The sequence below is a fragment of the Perna viridis genome, chromosome 1 (assembly GCF_037379345.1).
Source record: "Perna viridis isolate PV_CMFRI_1.1 ecotype Kerala chromosome 1, ASM3737934v1, whole genome shotgun sequence".
Lineage (NCBI taxonomy): Eukaryota > Metazoa > Mollusca > Bivalvia > Mytilida > Mytilidae > Perna > Perna viridis.
Window position 1 is genome coordinate 9,237,577 of NC_142445.1, and position 24,844 is coordinate 9,262,420.

The following is a 24,844-nucleotide window of genomic DNA, read 5'->3' on the forward strand; positions in this document are numbered from 1 at the left end:
TTTTAGGACGTGAAAAAGTGTTTGAACAATTTCATTGGTAATCTAGAGATTTGATGAATAACTTCCTGCCTGATTTTTTAGCCAGACCCATTTCTAATGGTGTAGGAAATGAATGATAGCATTTTTGTTAAAATAATTATAATAATAAAAAATGTACATGAAAATTTACATAATTTTGTCCTTGATGTCTTAAATAACAACCTCTAGTACCATCCTTTGATTTGATACAATGTTCTCCCAAGTCCATTTTAGCACTGTCTATGAGCTAATTATTTTGGTAAAAATGCACTAGAGGCCAAGTACAATAATTTGAGGAATAATGTGAAATGCTGACTTAAATTAATATACCATACACTTTCTGATGTTAAAATTGAGTGGAACAAGTTACCAGTATGTAATTACCATTTAAGGTATATGAACCTTATAATATCAACTGAGATATAAAGGGAAGGCTATTTAATACTTAATTCGATTATACAGCAAATATAAAATAAAAAAAAATTCCTTATTGCATACATTTATTGTGTAAAAGTGACAAAACATACATTCAACAGCACAAAAATAGTAACTAGAGGAGACAATGTCATAATAGAAAAAAGTAAACAACATTGTCTTAGTTGAGGAGTAAAAATAAATCTTCCAGTTGAATATAATAAGAAACCTGATTTATATAAAAGGCCTCTCAGATTGACATACTATCCCATGAAACACAAGAAACACAAGATAAGATTAATATACTATCCCAGGTTACCACGGATACACAAGATAAGTAATGTAGGACATAAATGTCATGTAAAACAATCTAATACATTTGTTCAAGGAAGATAGATTTAAAATATTAAGAATGAAGAAAAATTTCTTTCATTCTAAACAAAGTGATACAAAACAAAAAATTATAGAAGCAAAATATTTTTTCTGTACAATATATCAATTCATTGTATTGTAAAATAAATGTGTGAGCTCACTAGTGTTTAAACAAAATCTATGAGAGTGAATTGTTGTCATCCAATAAGTCATGCAAAACACATGCAATGACCACTTACACTGACTTGTTCATCTCTCCTATATTTATATACCATTGGGCAAGACCATTAGTCACACAGGAATCAGAGATGAGACTCATTACTTTATTGATTGTTCAGGTAACATTTAGCTAAGTAACATATCTGATAGTTATTAAGCCCTCACTTTCACTAGAAGATCAAAATGAAGTGTTTTTGCTGCAGTTATACATATCTACTTTTTAAAATGAACACAAAAGGTTTTGTTTTAATGTGTATGTAAAAAATTGATTTAAAAAAAAAAGACATAACTTTTTGTTACCAAGAACTTAGTTTCATATTACAGTTGATTACAATGATTCATCCTACCAATGGGTATTTCTGAAAATAATGACTGCACATATATGAACCAGTACAGAAAATTATATAATCGACTTGTACACTTTATTTATGATACTTTAGCAGCACCTTGTATCTATAAAAATAAGTAAATCTGTAATAACAATACATTTTATTGATATATTCTAAGGCAAGATTTAGGTAGATCAATTCAAAGAGATTCTTCATATGTAAGCAAGTATTTTAATCATTTATTTTAGAACAGACAGAAGTCTTCTATATAGAAGAAAGTGATATAAATCTAGGAGACGATGTACTAATATCATGGGTAAGGCTGTTGGGTTTAATTTTGATATGATGATAAACAAAATAATTACTTCAAACAAGATAGCTTTGTACTTTTATGTGTAAACGATAAATACATAAGATATGTTTCCCGCAATTACATAAGCAACTTATTAAATAAACAGCTGTGTTACAGCACATGACACACCTCACCAAATTATTGGGGGAGGGGGGTTTAGAGCCCCATAACTATGAAAGTAACAAACATCTTGTGGAGGGGTAAAGAAAAGAGAGCTTCCTTCTATAAAAACAAGAATTTGATAAAAAATGATCAAAATACCTCCACCAAAAGAGGGGCAATAAAAATAGAAATTTTTAATCCATGATTGAACCATATATTTATTTATGTTATAACAGCTTTTTTCATAGAACTAAGATTCATTAATAATAAAAAAAATTGTAAGTAGAAATATATCTATCTAACATAATGGCAGGTAAATATTTTCCTTTACCTATAAATTAGATATTAGGTATATATAGCCATTACTGTTGGTAAAACAAAAAATATTACATAATATAATGCAAACTTGCATAGATATTATAGAAAAAAATATGTGTTAAATGTCTAAAGATGAAATATAATGAGGAAAGAAATACCAGTACTTCTTACATAATAAGAATAAAAAATGAGATGCAATGCTGATTAAAATCTGAATTGACATAATTATGTTATTTTTACAACTTGACTGTGCTAAAGTGAAACTTGATGTATTTGGTTTAAACTAAAATATATGTTTGTATTATTATCTTCTCACCAAAAGTAATCAATTAAATAGATTAACTTAAGTTAGAACTAATTAATTTCTGTAGTTTCAATAACAAAAAAGTTCTTTGATATCATAACACTTAATATACAAAACTTAAACAAAAAGAAATAGAATGCAAAAACACAGAGTAAAAAGCCAGAAAAATGGGGAATGATAATTTGGGAATAAAAAAAGCAGGAATGATATATGGGTTATGCCAGCAGAGAAAGCAAATTCTTCAAAATCACATCATTCAATAGAAAACTCTAAATATCAATAAAACCAAACAAGTTTCACACAAATGTCTAATTGTGAAAGAACGTGTTACTTAGTTCTTAAAGAGTAGACTAGCTTGTATCACATCATAAATCATAATGCTCAGTAACAATGAGTTATAATACTGACTTGAGTATATATGGTGATTTTTTGTTGTTGAAAATCATACCATTTTATAGCACATTTTGACTGCAATAAGTGAAAACATACAATTCAATTAAATACTAAATAATTTTAAGTATAAATCATCAGTCTAATGTCTAATTTGTGTAATGAAGAATGAAATATGATTCACAGACTGCTATACATAGCCCTAATATTCCACTTCACAAAATTACAATGTACTAGTAACAAATCTGATTGTTATGAAGTGAACACTATTTTACTGAAGTTTGTGCATCTGCATATATAATAGATGTTGCAATTAAAGAAAATCTGATACATAATAAACTACAGCTCAAAAATGAAATTGTAAACTAATGGCACAATAACTGCATAATGTAAATTAAATGCATAGAATTCAGGATGAAATATACTGAGTTTTTAAACAAGAGAATAATTGATAAAGGTAAAAAAGAAATCTAAGAAACAAATGATGACATATACAAAATTAAAGATATAAATATTACATTTTAAAATATTTGATGGTTTTCCAGAACACATAGTAGTGTTATTGTTCTCAATATGTCCGTCGTTTACATAATAATATGGAAAAAAATAAATAGATTACTAGATAACAATAACAAATCCATAAATAATATACAAAACAAATGAAAATATTGCACCAAAATAGGCATATAAAAGTACCCCTTTAAATACTGTTATATAAGTAACATACTTAACCCATATCCTTGGCTAAACATAAGATATACTGAATGATAAATTACATTCATATTTTCAAATATAGCACAAGAACAGCTATAAAGTTTCACCTTGAACTGAAATAAAATGCTTTACAGGGAACAGCTAGATACAACTGTTGAGGCCAAACCCTGAAGCATATATGGACACATCATCCCAACTTGATACAGCTTTGAATTCAAATTGTGATCAAATGCTCGACGGAGCATAAAATTTAAGTTCAAAAGAGTCCAAACTTCAGCTTTTTAATCAAATTCAAATCCAACCTTCCCTTTGTGATATGGAAGATTGTAGAACAATTTTACAGAGATCCATACACTTTCATTTTACACAAGGGTTAGGTTTATTACTCCAAAATCAATCCCAAGACTTTTGGTGTAGAAACTTTCGGTACAATTTCATAGAGATCTATCACTTATACTTAAGGTACTGAGCAGAAACGAAATGACAATGAATGACAACCATGATGATAGTCCCATAACAAAACACAACTTCAAATTTTTTGAGGTCTTGTAAAAATACATAGTTAATATAGAAACTTGATACTAAATCTTAATCAGATTATCATTGTGTAACAAGTGCTTCAATAATTGGATTCACTGCAATTCTGTGTGTACTGGCCAAATATTATTCCAGAAATCAAATACCATACAGTGGGTAATATTTCTGGATGCTCAATTCGCTTTCAGAATAGTATACAATTTTCCTAGTTTTTATTTTTCTCGTCCATAGATATGGTATACAGGAGATAATTGTACAATATCTTACCTTGAATTTAGATAGCCCTTATTTTCTGATAATCAGGAATGTAGTGAAAATTATAAGGTCACGAAATTTCCTGCAGCATTTATATTAAGGGTCAGAGGTCATAAAAAATCGAAAGTAAAAAAATGTTATAAGAAATGTCACAAGGCTATTTTCTGTTATGACTGCATTACTTACCGGTATGACTTATTTTATACTTGCAATTTTTTGTTAAATAAACATAATCTGACACATTATTCAGGGCTTGTCATTTGATATCCTTCTGACTTTTTTCTGATATCCCTTTGAAATATCATATTGCAGATCACATTTGAATATCCCAATTCTTGCAACTAGAAATTTGTTTTCTGAATTAATATGATATAAATGTACACAGAAGATCAGGCAAGGTTTAGTATAGTTAACTAAGGTAAAAGGCAGTTGATGTTTTTTTTTCTTCTTTATATACATTAATTTATCAGGAGACTAGAATTTAACAGTAAATAAATGAAAATAAATGCACATAATGAATTTATCTTTTCTTTAGCCATTCCCTATGGCAATATCATCTATTTTTTGTCTGTGTCTTTAGCTTGGAGTTTTCTACAGAGAGGTTGAACAGCTGTTAACCATTGAGATTTCTCCTCATCATCTTTAAACTTGAACACATGAAGTCTTCCTGTTTTATCCTTCACTGCAAACTTTGAGCTTCTGTGACCTCCTACAAAATTTAATAGACTAGTGACACTTGTATCAAAACAGACATTGAAGTAAGTGTAAAAGAAATAAGGGCTAGAAACACTAACGTAACAAGACCAACACATGAATGGACTTCGTGTCACTGCCATAAAGGTGTAGGATCATTAGGCTATCAATATTGCCTAAAAATATCCTTTGGTGTTATAACATAAAAATTGTTTTTTATAACATAGTGAAATATATAATAAGGAAAAAGAATGTTTTCACTGGGATAAGTTTATTGTACATGTAATGATGTCATTATACATCATTTAACAAAATACTGCAGAGAATGGTAAGATTTGTTGTTCTTTCAGACATCTCCAAGGAACAACTTTATATTTTCACATTTGATAAACTATTTCATAATGAATGTATTTGCTTAATATGAAGTTGTGTCTTGGGTGCACTCCATTTCCTTGCCAAAAATATGACCAGAAAGTAACCAAAGAATGAGAACAAAATTGAAAAAATATCTGAATTTTGATAAACTAAAAGATTTTGTCTTTTTAATGACAGAACTACCAGAATTCTTTAAGTTATCTCATTTGTAATGCATTCAAGTCTCCATCTTTCAACACATAATGATTAATTTTCAATTGTAGTTTAGGTCAAAAGCACCCATTGCCCCTTCTCTTTTGTCAGCACATGAGTATGTATATTAACACAAAGCGAGTTACGGTAAAAAATTACAGTGTGGGTTACAAATTTCCTACAGTAATGTACTAATGATAGAATACACTGCTGTGAAAATGGCTAAAATGTATGAAACACTGTAAAAAATCATTGGAGATGCAAATCTTCATTATCTGTATAAATACTGTGCAAAGTTTGAACACATCGGTTCGATATTTTTTTATTTACAATTACACAAAATAGGTACTGTAAATAAAATAGTGAAAAAAATTGTGAAGTGAATAAAAGTGTAAAAAAAATAATTAATTAAATTCTATATAGTTCAAGGTAAAGAATAGTGAGGTATAGCCATTGTAATTAGAAAACTTTATTAGCTACTCCTGACTGACAATAACACACATTGAACATTGAAGCAATAAAATTAGACATGGCTCTTTCAATGAACAAAAATACAGATCTGATGAATCACAGATGTGAAAAATTCTCTAACATCATTTATGTGTTAAATACCAATGATATAAAATACCTGGTTTCTTTGATTCCTGCAATGAACTCTGATTCAACTCAATTACTTTGAATTTTGGCTCTTCTCCCTGCAATGTTGTAATGACAAAAACTTCACATGGAATTAAGCTGCTAATAACCGAATAAAAGGAATATTCTCTACACTTATCTTCTCTATTTATATTAAGATTCTGATACAAGAATTTAATTTTCCCTCTGTACTTGAAAATGTACATGCAATATTTTATAGATTGATCTTCTCATTTTGTATCTATAGAGAAAAACTGATTGATCCAGAAATACTTATTGTAAATTTCTTCTCATATTGCTTCCTAGATTAGTGTTAGCACTGTACATAAAACCAGAATATGAAACTTTAAATTGTGTTTTTATTGTTATCAGATAATCTCACACATGATCATCAAAATTGACAGGACTAATATGTAAAATCCATGTAAACAAATATTACTATGTTGTTTCTTAACACCAGCAGTAACTAAACAGGCTTAACTTTCTGCCAAAAAAAAATTCTTTCTAGAAACTCATTATAGACATTATTGTTGGTCTTATAGTTATTGCTTAGCAGAGTCCTCTTTGAAACAGAATATTTTTCTTCAGATAATCAGGGATAAGTACACATGTAATTGTTGTTATAAAAACAATTAAAGTCTTGAGCTAATTCTTTATATAGTATATAAACCTTACATATTTATATTGACCTACAACTTTCCCTCACCTAAAACTGACCACCATGTAGATTCCACATTAACCAATAATGACCTACAACTTTCCCCCACCTAAAACTGACTTCCATGTAGATTCCACATTAACCAATAATGACCTACAACTTTCCCTCACCTAAAACTGACCACCATGTAGATTCCACATTAAACCAATAATGATCTACAACTTTCCCTCCCCTAAAACTGACTACCATGTAGATTCCACATTAAACCAAACCAGTAAGTCCTATAAATACTCACATCAATGGTTACTGGCCTGTAGTAAGATATAACTGATGGATTCTGATGAACAGTCACTTTCCTTATTCGCCAACCTTTACGGATATTCTTCTGTAAAAGAAGAGACTGAATGTTAAGTGATTGAAAAATAAATGAATTGTATTTTTATGCTCTACACAGCATAAAAAAAATTTAAGAAAGTTTCTTACGAAACTTGAGACACAAATATCAAATAAAATAGAAATGTTACTTTTCAGTTTTCCAAAAGTACTGTAAATTTGACCTTTTAACCTCTGGTAATATGAACTAACCTTTTTCCAAAGAAAAGCTGCTTTGACTACTTTTCCTTTCCTCAGTCTTGCTTCATCCTCTGCAGTTTCCTCTTCATCTTCAGAGGAACTAGACTCACTATCTGTACTGTCATAAAAACTATTTCTCTTCAAACCAAGGTTCAAAGAAGTCTGAAAAAGAAGATAAAAAGACATATCAAACAATTACAACCATTTATGTATATCTCATTTCTAACATTTGCACATTTATGAAATATCAACAACAAAACTGAAAATATCAAATGCCAATTAAAACCGTAAACTGGTACTACAAATGGATATCCCACTCTCTGCTTTTACATATATAGGTTTAAATATTTTTATTTATAAACTTTAAAGTTTGTGATACCATTGTTTTCCCATGTAATTACATGTTGTATTCACAGATGTTTGCCTCCTGGCAACCATAAAAAATGACTTTCAATTTTTAAATTTGTAGTCATAGGCTTTAGTACCATTTTTGTTCTTTTACTGTCATGAAAATATGAAAGAAAAGGATTGGTTATGGGGAGAAGTCCAATATTTGTCCCCAGACAGACATTAGTGGGGATCTCCGGTAATGGCTTAACCAGCACAAAGAGGACTAAGTAACTAAGTAAGTTACAAACATACAAATCTATAAAGTTTGTCGCCATCTATAAACTTCCTGGAAGCACCAGCAGCTCCATCTAGAATATCTACTTCCTGCAGATGACCAAGTTTCAGTAAAGTTTGAGCCATAGCTACACCATCATCACGTCTTCTTATAATTGACCATCTCTCTAACCAATCCACAATACTATGACCTGGAAAATGTGATAAATAACATTAATTATCAATTAAAGTCTTTGGAACAAATGTAAATGCCTACTTGTATTTCGGCAAAAGAATACTAAAGCATCAGAACAGCTTGACAATTCAGAGACACGCAGATTACAAAGACATGACGAAAACATGAAACAGGAAACAGACTTGTAGACTATATATGGTCATCAGAACTATCATTATTGTCTGTTCAAACCAAATTCTGGGTAAATTGTTAGCTTGTAAACATTCCTCCAAATGAGTTTATTTTCATTTTCAACATATTTTGACTGAAAAATTTCATTGATTGAACAAAATATTCAGTCTCAAGATAGTATAGATAGGTTTCCCTGAATAACAAACATTAAAAAGTTGGAGACAACATTAAGATGAAGATTACATTCATAGCATTGAACAACATGATCACATACTAAGATAAACTTCAATCATTTACATGTTTATTTCTTGTTTAAATACTATCTCTTTGCAATGTTTAATAAAAGTTTTATGACAAGACAGAATGCAATATTTACCTTCAAAACAGTTTTTATGGACATCTCCATTCCTCACATGACTCCCTAGTTCTACACCAGCATCTGGTTCTTGTAATGCTCCAAGGATTTCACTGAAAGGAATGTTATATTGATAGGGATGAAATATATTTAAAATCAGTTTCTTTAAAATTATTGACATTTATTTCCAAGTAAAAAAGCCAAAATAAATAAACCATAAATAAAAAGTCCTCTGAATGAATGCCCCATTTTTGATGTTTGACAAAAAAGTAAAATCAATCATTAGTATAACATAACTGTTTTTCCTCACATTTGGGTATACAGGGAACTTAGTTTGAGTACTCTGAAATAAATTCATTATTTACCAAACATATCTAAAACCTCTTGCATTTTTTTATGATACTTCAAAGATGAGCATCATCCCTACAATTTTATTTAAGAAATAAAAAGGTTCTTGGAGTGCAACCTGATATGACCTTAGCATGTAGAACTCTGTTAATTTGGGGTAGGTGTGGACATAATATTAGTTTCTGACACACTTAACATAAGAACTTACAGTTCATTACGGACACAATAACTTGTTTGTACACAATTCAGTACACATTTCAAATTCATTAAAAAAAAGATTCGAAATTGCACCCAAAAATAAAAAAGTTCATTTTTTGGGTGTGGGCCATTTGGCACTCTATAGCTAAACAAGAGGTTCCCAGGAGAACCTTATGCAATAATACTTTAATCAAACAGTAGCCTGAATCGCTTACCTGATTAAATTTTTGCCTTTCAAGGGCAATAACTCTAACAAGGAGTTAACTGACAATTCTGACTCCATGAAGACTTAGGTAGAACTTATCATAAGGATCATTTCATCAACTGTAAGTTTCATTCTATCTATTATAGTTTTCAAGATATTGGCTGAAAACTGCAAAAACATAATTGTTTGCCTTTCAAGGGCATTAACTCTTACATGAAGTTGTCTGACAACTATGATCCTTGAAGACTTTTGTAGGCCATATAATATGAAGCCTTTCAGCAATTGAAAGTCTCATTCTGTCTATCATAGTTTTCCAGATACTAGCTAAAAACTGGAAAAAAAATCTGTCAATTTTATCCTCTAAAGGGCAATAACTCGTACATGGAGTCGTCTGACAACTTTGATCCTGTGGAAACTTTTGTAGGCCTTATAAAAATGATCATTTCAGCAATTGAAAGAGATAAGCTAAACCTAAAGGTCTTGGAGATATATGCACAAAACTACTGTCTGACCCCTATGTTCTACTTATAGTAATGATGGCCATGTTTTTTAACCAATCAAAAACCAAAACAATCATTTTGTGCAGGATACTCTAAAAAAACAAGAATACCAGCTTTCATTAAATTCTGTATAGCAGTTTCCAAGAAGGAGATTTTTGAATGTAATAACATCAAAAACAGCAAAAAAACTCCAAAAAGGGCAATAACTCCAACATGGGTCAACAGATTTTCACCAATATTTGACCACTGATAGATCTCATCATGCTGAATACTTTTACTATTCTGTCAAAATTTGGTTACACCTAACAGCTTTGGAGATAAATGCAAAAAGCTGATGTCTGACCCCTATGTTCTATTTTTAGTAATGGCAGCCATGTTTTTTAACCGATCAAAAATTAAAATGATCATTTTGTTAAGGATACCCTAAAAAACAAGAATACCAACTTTCATTGAATGCTGTAAAGTAGTTTCTGAGAAGAAGATTTTTGAAAGTAATACATCAAAAACAGCAAAAAATATCCAAAAAGGGCAATAACTCCAACATGGGTCAACAGATTTTCACCAAAATTTGACCACATACAGATCTCAGCATGCTGAATACTTTTACTATAATGTCAGAATTTGGTTAAACCTAACGGTTTTGGAGATTTATGCAAAAAACTACTGTCTGACCCCTATGTTCTATTTTTAGTAACAGTGGCAATGTTTTTTGATGGATCAAAAATCCCCATATCAGTTCTATGCAGGATACCCCAAGAAACATTCATACCAAATTCATTTCTTATTGGTCCAGTAGTTTCAGAGGAGAAGAGTTTAGAAAAAATTGTTAACAATAAGGGATGCCAAGTGATGGCAATAGCTCACATGGCCTTGGGCCTGGTGAGCTAAAAAAACATAAGAGATATCTGAAATCTGATTGAATAATGGAGGCAAGGATTATTACAAGGTATCCAGTGAAAAACAAGAAATCAGACCAGACTCCCAGGAACCTAAATTGCTCATCTGGTTAATCTTTTGCCTTTCAAGTGCAATAACTCCAATAAGGATTTGCCCGACAATTTTGATTCAAGAAGACATGGGTATGATTGATCATGAGGATCATTTCATCAACTGAAAGTTTCTATTGATTATAGTTTTCAAGATACTTGTTGAACTTCTAAAAACATAATTTTTCACCTTTCAAGGGCAATAGCTCTAACAAGGAGTCCAGGCATTTCATTAAGAGGCGTTATCAGGTACTTTTACCCTTCTAAACTACTGAAAGGTACCTCCAGAATTTTAAAATTTTAATTCATTTCTATTAAACAAAATGATGAAAAGTACCTCCTACAAAACCAAAGGTATGTGCATTGTAAAAAAATAATGAAACTCCTGGGAGTTGTCTGACAACTCTGATCCCCACAGACTTTTATAGGCCTTATCATATGGATCATTTCAGCAATGAAAAGTTCCTTTCTATCTATCTATCAAAGTTTTCAAGATGAACACTGTACAATTTTCAAGGGCAATAACACTAACAAAGAGTCATCTGACAACTTTGATCCAATGCAGACTTCTGTAGGCTTTACAAGAAGGATCATTTTGGGAATGAAAGAATTTGGTTAAACCTTATAGTTTTGCAGACATATATGAAAAACTTCTGTTTGACCCCTATGTTCTATATGTGGAAACTGTGGATATGTTTTTCAATGTCTGTTCTATGCAGAATACCCTTAGGAATATTCATAACAAGTTTTGTTCTAATTGGTAAAGTAATTTCAGAGGAGAAGATTTTTGAATGTAATAACATTAAAATAGCCAAAATACATGTAACATCAAGAAAGGACAATAACTTCAACATGGCTTAACAATTTTACATGAAAATTTGACCATAGATAGATCTCATGGTTCTGAACACTTTTACCCTTTCAAAATTTTGCTAAACCTAACTGTTTGGGAGATATATGCGAAAAACATCTGTATGACCTCTATGTTCTATTATTAGTAACATATGCCTTGTTTTTTGACAGATCAAAAACCCCCACACCAGTTCTATGCAGAATACCCTAAGGAACATTCATACCAAGTTTGGTTCTAATTGGTCTAGTAGTTTCAGAAAAGAAGAGTTTTGAAATATTGTTAACAAGGATGGATGCCAAGCTCATTCCTTCGTCCAGGTGAGCTGAAAAAGTTTTTTTTAGATGTGCCCCCTTTGACCCCTCTAAACTTGATATCTGTAAGAGATATCTGAAATTTAATTAAATAATGCAGGCAAGATGTTTCCTAAAGAATCCAATAATTACTTTTTTTCTAAATAGAGTAAAGGAATCTCACCTTTTGACACCTTCAACCAAGCATTGCAAGGACTATTTACATAAAAATTCAAGTGATATTCAATTTGACAGATAAATAACCATGATAATAAATAAATGTATTTATGTGTAAAGGGAGATAATTCAATGTGCCTACCTGACATTAGTGTTTACTCTGAAAGCTTGGAATGGTACATTCTTCTCTGAAGTCTGCAAATAAATGGAAATTGCATACACCTCACTAGAGACTATGACCTGATTAGTGAGATATATACAGTACTTTCAATATAATAATGCTTTTGTCAAACAACTTGAGTATATCCATGTTTGGGTTGTGTGGAATTAGTTGATCTGCTTCCATTATAAAGAGTATCATTAATCATATACAAATTCATACAAAAGTATGCAAGTAAATGTGTCACAAAAAAGATTATTGACACAATAGAAAAAAGAATCTGAAATAATAAGATTTTCTTGCATCATAACTAGGTTATCAATTTTCATAGCATTCATGGGTTCAGTAATTGGGATCACAATTCTGAAAAGGACTAAAGAATTTCAAAAGTAGCAAACAAATGTAAAAATTTGGAGACTAAGATTCTGTTTACATACAAACCTGATTTGTTACAGTAAGTGAACGTATTACTGCACCAATAGCATGTGCCCATCCATCACTGTCTTCTTTGCCTGCTGCTTTGTAATTCAACTCCTCACCTTTTGGTGTTAATATGTTAAATTGTCCCTGTAAACAGAAGCAAAATACAAGGGTTTTACTTGAACAATGAAATATTCAAAGCCTTTTTTACATATTAAAATAAGTGTGCTAAATGAATGCTTAACAGTTTGTTTCTCAATAAACTATATGTGAATGACTAGCCGAAAAAAAGTCTTATCATTCAGACAAAAATACATTTGTATATATGCTGAGATCATTCATAGGAATCTTTTAGTTGATCCTAGAGACATGTATTAATGTATAAGGTCACAACTCAAGGTTTGATGTTAAATAAATTGTATTTTTCTTACATTTAACCTTTTTAATTTAATGTTTTTGAACTATATTCATTTAAAATTTATCATAAATAATTCAAAGAGGTACTTTCACTCCAATGACACAGAATGCTACCTGAATAATCAATAATGTAACACATCTCAGTGATTCCTAGTGCTATGAAAAACTCACTAGAGAATCATGTTGTCCAGGTGCAAGAGTTCCAACACGAGGTCACTGCATATGTTTTGCATTACAAGAGGGACTTAAAGAGGTAGACCTAGGATAAGGGACATAACTCTTACAAATCATTGAAACATTTGTGAAAAGCATTTTCTGGAAATATATCTAGAAAGACTTGCACATAAATGTTTTTTATACTTTGATGAATTAAATTACACAAGCATAATTAGTTCACTGAAAATCTATTTTGGGGAGGTAATTTCATAAGAAAACAGTATATTTGTGGTTAGGAATTTACAATTAACATTGGGTCACCTAACTTTTTGGATTTTCAGGAGATACTTCTATTAACTTTCATAAACAATTTTCAAATTAAAGGCAGCCAATTTTTGCATCAATGCACAAATCACCATTGGGCATTTATAGTCTTGATTCTTGGTAAATGTTTAATAACATACCATGTTTTCCTTGTGTATAGACGATGACTGACAGACAACAGAAGCACCAGATAAATCAACAGTATCTATAACAACATGTCTGTCCCTTTTTGGATGGCACACCAGTTGGTCTTCCTCTAAAGTAAACCATCGTACCTTCCATTTCTTATTTGGCTCCTACAAATAAAACAGATGTGTTAAGTGTTATCAAACATTCATACATGAAAGCAATTAAAACTAGAAAATTGTGAGCAATGGTCACTTACTTAATATCCTCAATCCCCCATTTGAAAACATGCACCTTTTTGACCTCCAAATTAATGTGGATCACAATCTAAAATAGGACTATATAATAAAGATTCTGTGAAAGTTAAAATCAAATTCATTCATGAGGAGTAATTGATAAGAGATGGGTCTCCCCATGTAACGCAAGGAAGGAAGGAAGAAAGGAAATTCGGACACCACCATCATTATAAACCCCTTCACTGTGCAAGTGGGGAATATAATTAACAAAAACAAATATCAGAATCTCAATAATGTTCATGATAATACATGCACTTCTTTCATACCTGCATGACCAAGAAAGCATAATGTAAAAAGGTATCTAAGTAGAAAATATGCCTGCTTTTTTATGTAAATAAAAGCATTGATAGAAAGCAAGGGGACAAAAGAGTAGACATGAAAAAGAAAATGGACAATATTCATTCTTTATAATATTTCCAAAATAGTACATACAAAGTAAAACAAGAATGAGCAACTTGGACTCTACTAATAACTGGGAGCATGACCCAGAAGCACTGGTAGCGTAAGCGTCCTCTGCTTTTCTAGAAAAAACCTTTTGAGTCGCTTATAAAAAGTCAAATCCGGGGTAGACGAAAGAGGAAACACTGAACAAATCAGTTTACATGTAGCAGATGGGTATACTGTAATGATCCAAGAGCTCATGATGATGACCACAAAACTTTTGTAGTGATGACTTCAATCTTGTAGCAACATAACCCTGTTCCAGAAGTCTAATTGTAAGAAGTCTAGCGCGATACAAAAAGTCTGCATAGTTACAGCAAGCTCTGGCATAATGTATGAGTTGTGATATGAAAAATCCATACACAGGTGCTGAAGGGATGTTGCCACAGATGAAAGGAAAGTTGGCACTACGGAATGAAAAGTTATCATGTTTGTTGTATAGTCCAGTCAATAGTTTTCCTTTACCATCCATCTCTAAGAGTAGGTCAAGGCATGACTCTGACTTCAAAGTGTCTGTAGTATCCTTAATTTCAAGTTGTTTGGGGTAGATGTGCTGTACCAAATCCCTGAAACTAGGATTGTTTGTTGATAATACATCATCTTTAAAGTGGAAAATGAGATCAGCTATAAAGTCAGCCTCATATGAGTGAAGGAATAGGTAAGCAAATAGAGGAGCACAATTTGTTCCCACTGGAATGTCAACCGTTTGTTGAAATAGTTGCAAATTGTTCAATACTTTACACAGATGTTTTAAAATATCATATATCTTATATTAATATACAGGGTTAAGGTTTACAGTAAATTTAAGATTAATATTAAATTAAAGAAGACATTCAAAAAAAGAGAAAGTATTAAAATGACCATCCATCCTGTATTAAGTCTTGTTTTTTATGGAATGAAAAATAATATAATGGCCAATTTAAAAGTTTTATGTCACTTCTAAAAATAACAAATTTTTTAACATGGATGTACCATTCAAAATTGCTGAAAATCAAAGATTAAGTTTATTTAACAAACAACTTTTGCAAATTATTACCTGGAGTGTTAGATTTTCTCATTTGGTAGAGCTTACATTTAACTTCTCATGCGCAGGAGTGAAGATATTTTAATAAACTTTAAAATGTTAGGTTTTTAGTATAATTCTTTCAACATCCAAAGTTTGGTAAAACCTGCAATTTCAGTCTATTGTTAAGTAAGAGGTTGGAGTACAGAGGAATTTTACATTTTATTAAATACTGGCCATATCCATTTTCATGTTTGGAACAAATCCTGAAATTAGGGTTAACCCCCACTTTGAGGTACTACCCCTCATAAGGTGGATTTTGCTCATTATAAAATAAGAAAGTTGAGAAAATGTCATATCTTAGTTAAAAGTGGGGATATTTAGAAGATAGTTATCTTTCCTAAAGAAGGTACATTCCTAGTATAAATATCTAAAATGTGGGCTCCCATTGCAATGTCACTAATGCCAATTTACCCCTGCCGACCTTGATGTACAGTACAGCTCGCAGCATTGTCTAATAAATAGCTTGCATCCAATGCCAGGTGTTTACTGCTTATTGTCCCTTAATTAACAGGTCCCCATTCCACAGCATCACCATCCAATATACACAGGATGTGACTAATTAACTGTACAAGTAAAACCTGTCTTGGTTCAACAGGTGACTCCCTTCTGTAATAGGTGTCACATATAGAATAATTTCAGATCAATCCTACATTTTGGTCATAATTAGAAAAGAAAATTTTCCATTTTTTTTTTTAAATAAATGCAGTTAACAGTTTGCATGTACAAGTAAATGTTAAACATTTTAGTACACTCATCTACAGTTTGCATGAAAACAGAAATTGAACAGCTATAATTAGATCTATTCTATAATTATTTTGAATTTTTACATCAATTTTGACAATTCTGTTCATTTGCATATAATATTTATCTGGTAAGTGTTGAAAAAAAAAAATTGAAAGAATTGTTTCTTAGTGTTCACATACATGTTGTACATTTTTTGGGTTATGTCCAAATTGTGACCAAAATTTTAAGAATGAACAGGGAAAGTTTTGCTTGTAAAATATATCATGTGAAATAATTATATCTTCAAGTTAAGTGTCATGCCTGAAGAAAAATATATTTATTTGATAAATCTGAACCATAATTTAAAGTAATATTTGGATGCTAAAATTGAACTAAAATCACGAAAGGAAACCTATAGTTTATATATTAATTTTCATTTATTGTAACAGATTTATTTCAATAAAACAAACTGTTTAAATTTCAAATATAGAAATTTACTGGCTGAGATTTTCTGAAAAATTCAGATTCTGTCTTTTAACTAATACCAAAGATCTATAATTAAAGAGATGAGAAACTTGTTAATCAGCCAGTTCATCAATAAAATTATCAAGTGACAGAGAACGAGATTCCCTGACCTTTCTGCTTATTTATCAAACTACCTTTTCCCCTTTTGATGAAATGGTCTGAAATAAATTGTAGCAGACGCCCAGACATGAAAATGGGAAACTGAAGATTTTGATCAACAATCTGTAAAAACAAAAAAGTTGTGATAGGTTAATGTGAAAATAATGAATTTAATTTTGAATTAATTTCATTTTGGTAAAAAACTGGTGGGTAGGTAACTTGTATTCTACACTGCGTTTCTGTTTGTTTTGATAGAAAGAAAAATTGTGGTATGAACACGAAGCTTAAATATCATACAATTGGAAACAAAAGATTTTATTTTGTTATTTGCAATCCTTTTTTTAGTTGTGATCATTTAAAGTAAAATTGTTATTGTTGATTAAGTAAGTATGAGATCCCGTTCCCTGTCGCATGTTAATGTGAGATTTCAGTTAGTTGCAAATCTCTTTAATGACAGCTTTTTGCCGTTACACATACAGCATCCAGTGTTTATGTAGTTCTAAATTTTGACCAAGGGTTGACGTGGTATGGAAAACTGGAAAAGGTCATAAAAGGTGGTCATAAAACAAAGTCACTAATCACACAGAATGGAACAAAAGGCAGATTAATAGGTGCTACTAGTTTTTTAAATACTGTGAAACACTAATTGTTCGTGGTGATCCAATTTTCGTGGATTTCGTGGGTTGCCCAAACCACGAATTTAACAACCCAACGAAAAATGTGTTTTCCAAAACCTTGAGGAAGAAGAACATGAACGACAGACTACCGGTATGGACTTGTACACTTGTCAGACCCTGTTCACCTATATTTCAGTGTAAACGTAGTTCAACAATGTTACTTGTACCTGCAGTGAATGAAGGAAGATATACAATCAGTAATAAAACTCTTTAAATGAATAAAAACATGTTTATTTCATACTTCCGGTTAAAATAGCATGTATCGGTAAAGTGTTCATTTTAAATGTATAATTTGCGTATTGATTATTTTGAGAAAGTCAATCTGGAACAGCAAACAGAGTTTTCATAAAGAGAAAAACTGAAGAAATTGTTTTAATATTTATTGTATTTTTACCATCATATTAATAACAATCTATTTTTGGTGCATATGAGATAAAAACATATTTTTATAAAGCACTAGACAATGCAATTTTAACACACAAGCACAGATAAATCACAGAAATACTATAAATTTCAACAGCTTATAATATCAATATCACTTTTAAGAGAGTAAACCAGCTTTACGGATCAGGGTACGGGTTGACATTTTCTGGTGAGTAGAAATAATCCAATATGCATGGATGGGTTTTATCACGGAAGTCTCGGTATCAACCACAACGTTGTTTGATGCATCACCGCCAGTGTCATCTTCTTGCTGCTTCAGTAGTTGCATTACTTCTGATGAGTACCAGTCATGGAAGTGGGCTTTTAGTTCTTTGTACTCTCAGTTGAGTGAGAAGTCTAAAGGTTATAGTTTGTCGTGCTTGCATTGGGAGAAAAGCAAAAAAAAAAAAAAAAACAAAAACTTTTTGTGTTTTTCTAAACCAAACAATCATCCTGCAGTATTCTTATAAGACTAAGAAATTCAATAATTAATTTCTTCACATGTTTTTGTCATAAAATACACATCATAACTCAACAACAATTCACTAATTATATATTTAACTCACCTACTTTGACCTTTCCAGGTAAACAGAAAATATTTACCTGGAATACCACAACTATCTTTCAATTAATTGACGAGTTGTATATTAGAAATTTTTAAGTTTAATTTTCAAGAGTTGTGCCAGGTATTGGAGGTATACCTGACATTTATCCGACTATGCTGCAAGCTGTACTGTAAATTATTATTATTATTATTACAAGGTTCTTTATAGCACATTATATATTTACAATAAAATACTCTAAGCGCTGAACAACATATATTAAAAATACATATATACCCAGGAATTAGTAAACTTCATTTATAGTAAAATAAAATTGTGAACAATAAAGGAAATAAAAAATAATAGAAAAAAATATTAAGTTGCAATTTAAAATTTATAACCAGATTCAAAATAAGATTTAAAATCATCATATCAGTCATCCAAATAAAATATTAAAAGTATTTTCACAAACTTAAAATGGTGTTTTATGGAAAGTTAAAAATTATCTGTTTTCAAACTTAAAACTTATGAAACAAACAGAAATTAAAATTTATGAAAAGCAAAAAAAATAATAATAATAAATAAATCATGTAGCAATGAAAAAACGTGAAGTACAAATATTGAGCAATGCATAAAAAGCAATAAAACATACTGTAAAAATTCATAGCAATATAAATACACAGTAAATAAAAGTATTAATATATTCTCAATATTAAAAGATAGCTAATAAAAATCTGACACTCAATAATTAAATGACAGTTAAAAATCTTGACATGAAAATCTAAAAAGGTGTGACTTCTTTTAAAACAACAGAGCAATCGTTCATTCCTGAGAGCACCAGGTATGTTATTCCACAGACTAGCAGCTGCTTTATTGAAGCGTCTCTCGCCATATGTGTGGATGCGTGGTTCAGTGAGTAATGAACAGTTCTCTGATCACAGTGAAAGTGTAGGCTGATAACATGGACCAAGTCTCGTACATAGGATGGAGCATTGCCACAAAGACATTTAAAAACGTACATTAAAATTTTCATACTGGTAACAGTAACACACAGGTAGCCAATGGGAAGAAACGAGAGTAGGAGTGATATGACTATGTTTCTTATTTTTTGTTATCACATGGGCTGCTATGTTCTGGACTCATTGTAATTTGTTTGTTATGTTAGTAGGCAGTCCATACAGCATAACATTTGCATAATCCAATCTCAAAGTTACTAGCCAGTTTATTAAGGTTTTACAAGCATCGATTGTAATGTAAGATCGTATTCGTCCGATGTTTCAGATATGGAAAAAGCACGATTTAGCTGTTGCACTGATCTGTTTCTCCATACTGAGTGTCTTATTGAAAATAACACCAAGATTTCGAACAAAAGAGACATCACAGACAACTGTTCCGTCGAACAAAAGATTACAATCGGAAAAGTCCTTAATCCAGTGTTTTGGTGTCAAAACAATAAATTCCGTCTTACCTTGGTTCAATTTATGGAGATTTGATCACATCCAGTTGCTAATGTCTGCTAGGCATGGTTCAATGTGAATTGAAATGTCACCCCAGCTGTCTAATGGTTCAATGACAATATATATCTGGGTATCATCTGCATAGCAGTGATATTCCATGCCATGTTGTTGACTTATTTGTCCAATCAGTTTAGAAAATAGGCAATAAAGCCTCAGTCCCAACACTGATCCCTGAGGCACACCGTATTTGAGATGCATTCCATCTGAATAAACTGAGCCAATTGAGATGTTCTGAGTTCGGTTTGTATGAATGATTTAATCCATGCTAAAGAAGACCCACATAGGAATATTCTAAATGTTCAAATAGTATTTGGTGGTCAATTACAGTAGTGTACGTCCAACGCAGTTGACAGATCCAGCATAACTAAAACCGCAAACAAGTTTTTGTCTAGTGCAGATGTAATGTCATGGTGAACACGTAAAAGAGCTGTCTCCGTAAAATGCCCAGTACGGTAAGCTGATTGCAAGTTGTCAAGGAGTGAATTGGACTGCAGGTGACTTTCAAGACGTGCCGCAACTACTATTTTGAGGATCTTTGATAGGATGACAAAATGACACATTTTCTGAGACAGATGAAATGTGAAGTTGTCTATATGGAATTTAGTCAAAGATTGCTCCGATGCTCTACGACGGAATCTTGCCAGACATGCTGTGGCCATGTGACATCAGGGCATTTCCCATATCAAAAACACAGGATTATGGTGCATGGAACAAAACTTAAAAATTTATTACTTTATTGGCTCTTGAAACTATGTATGTAATAAAAGTTTATATCAAGGATTCTTGTCAGCAGTACTTAGTGTTTTGAGATTGGAAATCTTAAAAATTAACAAAATATTGAGATCTTGAACTTGGGAAATTCATGAAGTTCAAGATCACAGTCAAATATTGTAAAGTAAGTTTCGTAAAATTTAGCAGTGTAAAAATTTCATACATGCAACAACAAATAAATGTCTTTCATTGAATTCACATAATTTAAAATTTCACATGGCCTCCGCTTGTCTAGCAAATCAGCCATTTGGATGTCAAAGTAATCTTGGACTATGTCCAGTATGGGGCGTTAATCCTAATTTCAGGGGTTGTTCCCAACCTGTTAATTTCATTGACTATTTGCCCCATTATAGCTTAATATACTTTGAATCAGATAATTCACGAGATATAGTATAAAAAATAATCATTTAGTCATCAGCTTTTTTTTCAGGCTGACTGTCAAGAACAACATTGACATTCTGAAAAGTGAGTCACTTCATTGTCTTTGTGACATACAAATTAAACGGAGCTTTACCATTAGTGTAAGTACTCATTACACTATATTAAACTTGTTTCATTTGGCAAAATATACTTCATAAATTAAACTTTATAAGCAATGAGTTTAATAACTACCAGTCGTAACAAAAATCCACTTTTTAAACATTGTCCCTCAGCTTCCATTCTCCCAATCATCAACTTCCGGATCTTAGATTGTAAAACTAACTACAATTACGGACCAACTGAAAAGTTTCCGTAATTTGGTTCTCGGTTTAACACTGCCAGGGGCGGATTCAGGCGGGGCGTGGCGGGCATGCGCCACCCCCCCTAAAATTTGCAAAGCATGGGTTGTCAGGGGTAGATTTAGGCGGTTTTAGATTAAAACTTTGATGCCTCGCTAATTTTACCACAAAAGATATCTACATTGCAGCTACAATGCAGAAGAATATTTAAAAAAATTAACCTAAAAAATTTTTCGCTCCGCTCGGCGAAATTTGTACTATGAGCGCCCTCTAATCTAAAATCCTGGATCCGCCCCTGACTGCTTACATGTACCCACGTGCAGGTACGTACGATCAGCTAAGTGAAATTAAGTAACCTCTTTCTTAATTTTGATTACAAACACCAATATATGAAAAAAATATGGGTCGAACCCTGAAGCTGAAGCGGCAAGTACGGACACACTATTCAAGCTTGATACAGGCCTTAATTTTGAGTTGCTCTGTGGGCAGAGAACCCGTGCAGGTCCGGGTGTTAAAAGAATAGGCATACAGCAGCGCTAAACTTGTCGTAAAAGGCGACTGAATAGTGCTCAGAAACCTAGCCGGGGGCTAGGGCGCTCTGCCCACAGAGCAACTGGGATGTGTGCCCCAGGTGGTGGAATGGGGTACCCCTGGCGTGTTACATGCTGGGGTTGTCAGGCTATAATACGGAAAACCTGACCGCAAACCATAGTGGTGCACCGTGTTGGGAAAGATGCCACGTTCCTCGCACGTTAAAGAACCCTACTGTGGTATTCTCCCGGAGTAGGAACCATAGGGCTCCGCTACAGGAGGCTGAATTGCCCGACCCTACCCACCTCTCCCTATTTCCAGTGGCAATCAAAATTTGTCGACCCCCCCCCCCCCATTGTCCTTGTGTCCCATCCCTTTTTCATTTCATCATCATTTCATGTTCATTTTATCATCAATTTCATGTTCATCGTCTGAATATAGCTGAAATATTGCTGCTCGGACGTAAAACCCCAACAAACAAACAAACAAACAAACTGTGGGCAGAGCGCCCTAGCCCCCGGCTAGGGTTCTGAGCACTATTTAGTCGCCTTTTACGACAAGCTTAGCGCTGCTGCAGGCCTATTCTTTTAACACCCGAACCTGCACGGGGCTTATCTAAAATAGGTCTGCAATTAAAAATGCTAAGTTAACATTAACACTAGCTTATAAGACTACTTCATTTGCAGTCGATTCAGATCTAGTATATTTCGCTTTGGACCGTTGTTTAATAGCGCATAAGAAAAAGGTTGCAATTCAAAGCATTAACTGCACATTATGTTCTTTTCTATAGATTATCTGCATTTTCGTCACAAGTTCAATGTAAATATTTATGTAGGATGATCCGATTTCTGCTTAAAAATGTTACCTCTTTTAAAAACATAAGAAAGAAATTGAAATGTACTCATTAAAGCTTACCCCCCCCCCAAAAAAAAAAAAATAATCCCATACTTCCTCTGTGGATATAACACCTTTGGTACAATTTCATAGATTCATTCACATTCAGTCAAGTAATTATCAAGAAAATGCTCGTTTCTGGTACCACATTCCTTATCAGTTCAAATCACAACAGTCAAAAATCAATCCCAGCGATCCTTATGTGGCATCTTGCACTGTAACTTGCAAAGAGATCCAAAAACTTACAGTCAAGTATTTGTCCCGACAGCATAAACAAGTTTATTTCTTGCCCCTAATTTATCAAACTTAACTGTCAATGACACGATCAAACTGAATTTGAACTGTATCTGTATCTTATGGTACTTGTATAATGCAAAGTGAATTAAAAACTTGTGCTACGTGCATTCGATTTGTATGCGAAATAGGTGCGAACGCAACATCGATATCTATAAAACGTATGAAAACTCCAACACTATCATCTGGAAACCGACAATGCAACTTTTCGTCGGATATCATCACATAATACTCGCCAGTTTGTGCGGCATGGTATAAATACGGTGAAATATCAGAATTTATTACTTTCTCGTTTTATACCAATTTGAAATAGCATTATACGGTAACACTTTCAATACAAATCTACCTTACATTTTCTAAATGAACCAAGAGGTCGAGGTCACCATTGATAACTATTCCTACATGAAAAATTCTTCCTATAGTTTCAAAATGACAACAGCGAAAATTATGAATATATTCCATCAAAGGCTGTAATGGGTACAACATTGGCAATGTGTTGGTCTGATTTTATCAAAACACTTCATTGAAATCCATGAAGGCTTAAAAAATTTATCCTGGAAACAAAATTCCAGACAGATCAATGGCAATATACTCACATACCAAAAATCAGCTCATTATCTGCAAGCATAAGAAAAAGTGCAGAAAACTTTAACTTTTTATCGAGACTGAGTGCAAATCTATAAATCCCTTTCCGCTAAAGCCAGTAGGGGATAAATTAGGGGATCAAAATTTTGTGATAATATGCACAACTTCACATGACGTTCTTTCTACATATCAATGCTTCGTAAAATTCGGTGCAGTAGTTTGAAAGGAGTTGAGCTGACAAACTTTGTGACAGACAAGCCAAAAACAAAATGGGGAGAGGAGACAATTTATTTCAGGTGTCAGTGGTATACCATAATCCAACTGTCAAGGACAGGCATGTTAAAACTGTCTGTCAAGATTTGATTTTACTGTTAATGTCATTCTTCAGTTGGCCACAGCCCTCTATTCATTGATTTCATTAATTTTTGTTGTAACTTAGACCATATTGTTCGTGTGGATAAAAGGGACCACTCAAATCAACCGAAATTCACCTTGGACACTCCATTTAAAACATTGGGGAACGACTTTTTCCTGGCTTCTGTCCTTAGAGTTAACACCTAAATAACCTCCAGAACACCAAAATAATTCTTGAAGCTGGCACATAGCTCTGCTCATTTATTTCATTTATATTTTTATTAGCATTCCAAAGACTTAATATTCTCCAGAACATTAATTACTCAGTGTAACAGATATTCTTGCCCGACATCCAAAAACTGGTTGGAATTATCTGTCCAGCACTACTTCTTCACAACTCAGGTCAAAGTTCATTACAGGTAATAAGTGAGGTAAATAAAAGTGAAATAAA

At 32.2% G+C, this 24,844-nt stretch overlaps 1 protein-coding gene across 1 annotated transcript; it reads right to left on the minus strand.

Moving 5' to 3' along the window:
* Positions 1 to 501: 501 nt before the first annotated feature.
* Positions 502 to 21,706, minus strand: LOC148627138 (pleckstrin-like). Its single transcript, XM_088568298.1, has 10 exons — positions 21,629 to 21,706; positions 13,951 to 14,106; positions 12,935 to 13,060; positions 12,476 to 12,528; positions 8,798 to 8,889; positions 8,094 to 8,266; positions 7,464 to 7,613; positions 7,174 to 7,263; positions 6,213 to 6,279; positions 502 to 5,033 (listed from the first exon to the last, which is right to left on the minus strand). Exons 1-10 carry the CDS (start codon positions 21,686 to 21,688, stop codon positions 4,882 to 4,884), a joined length of 1,119 nt encoding a protein of 372 aa, XP_088424424.1. The 5' UTR covers positions 21,689 to 21,706; the 3' UTR covers positions 502 to 4,881.
* Positions 21,707 to 24,844: the final 3,138 nt, after the last annotated feature.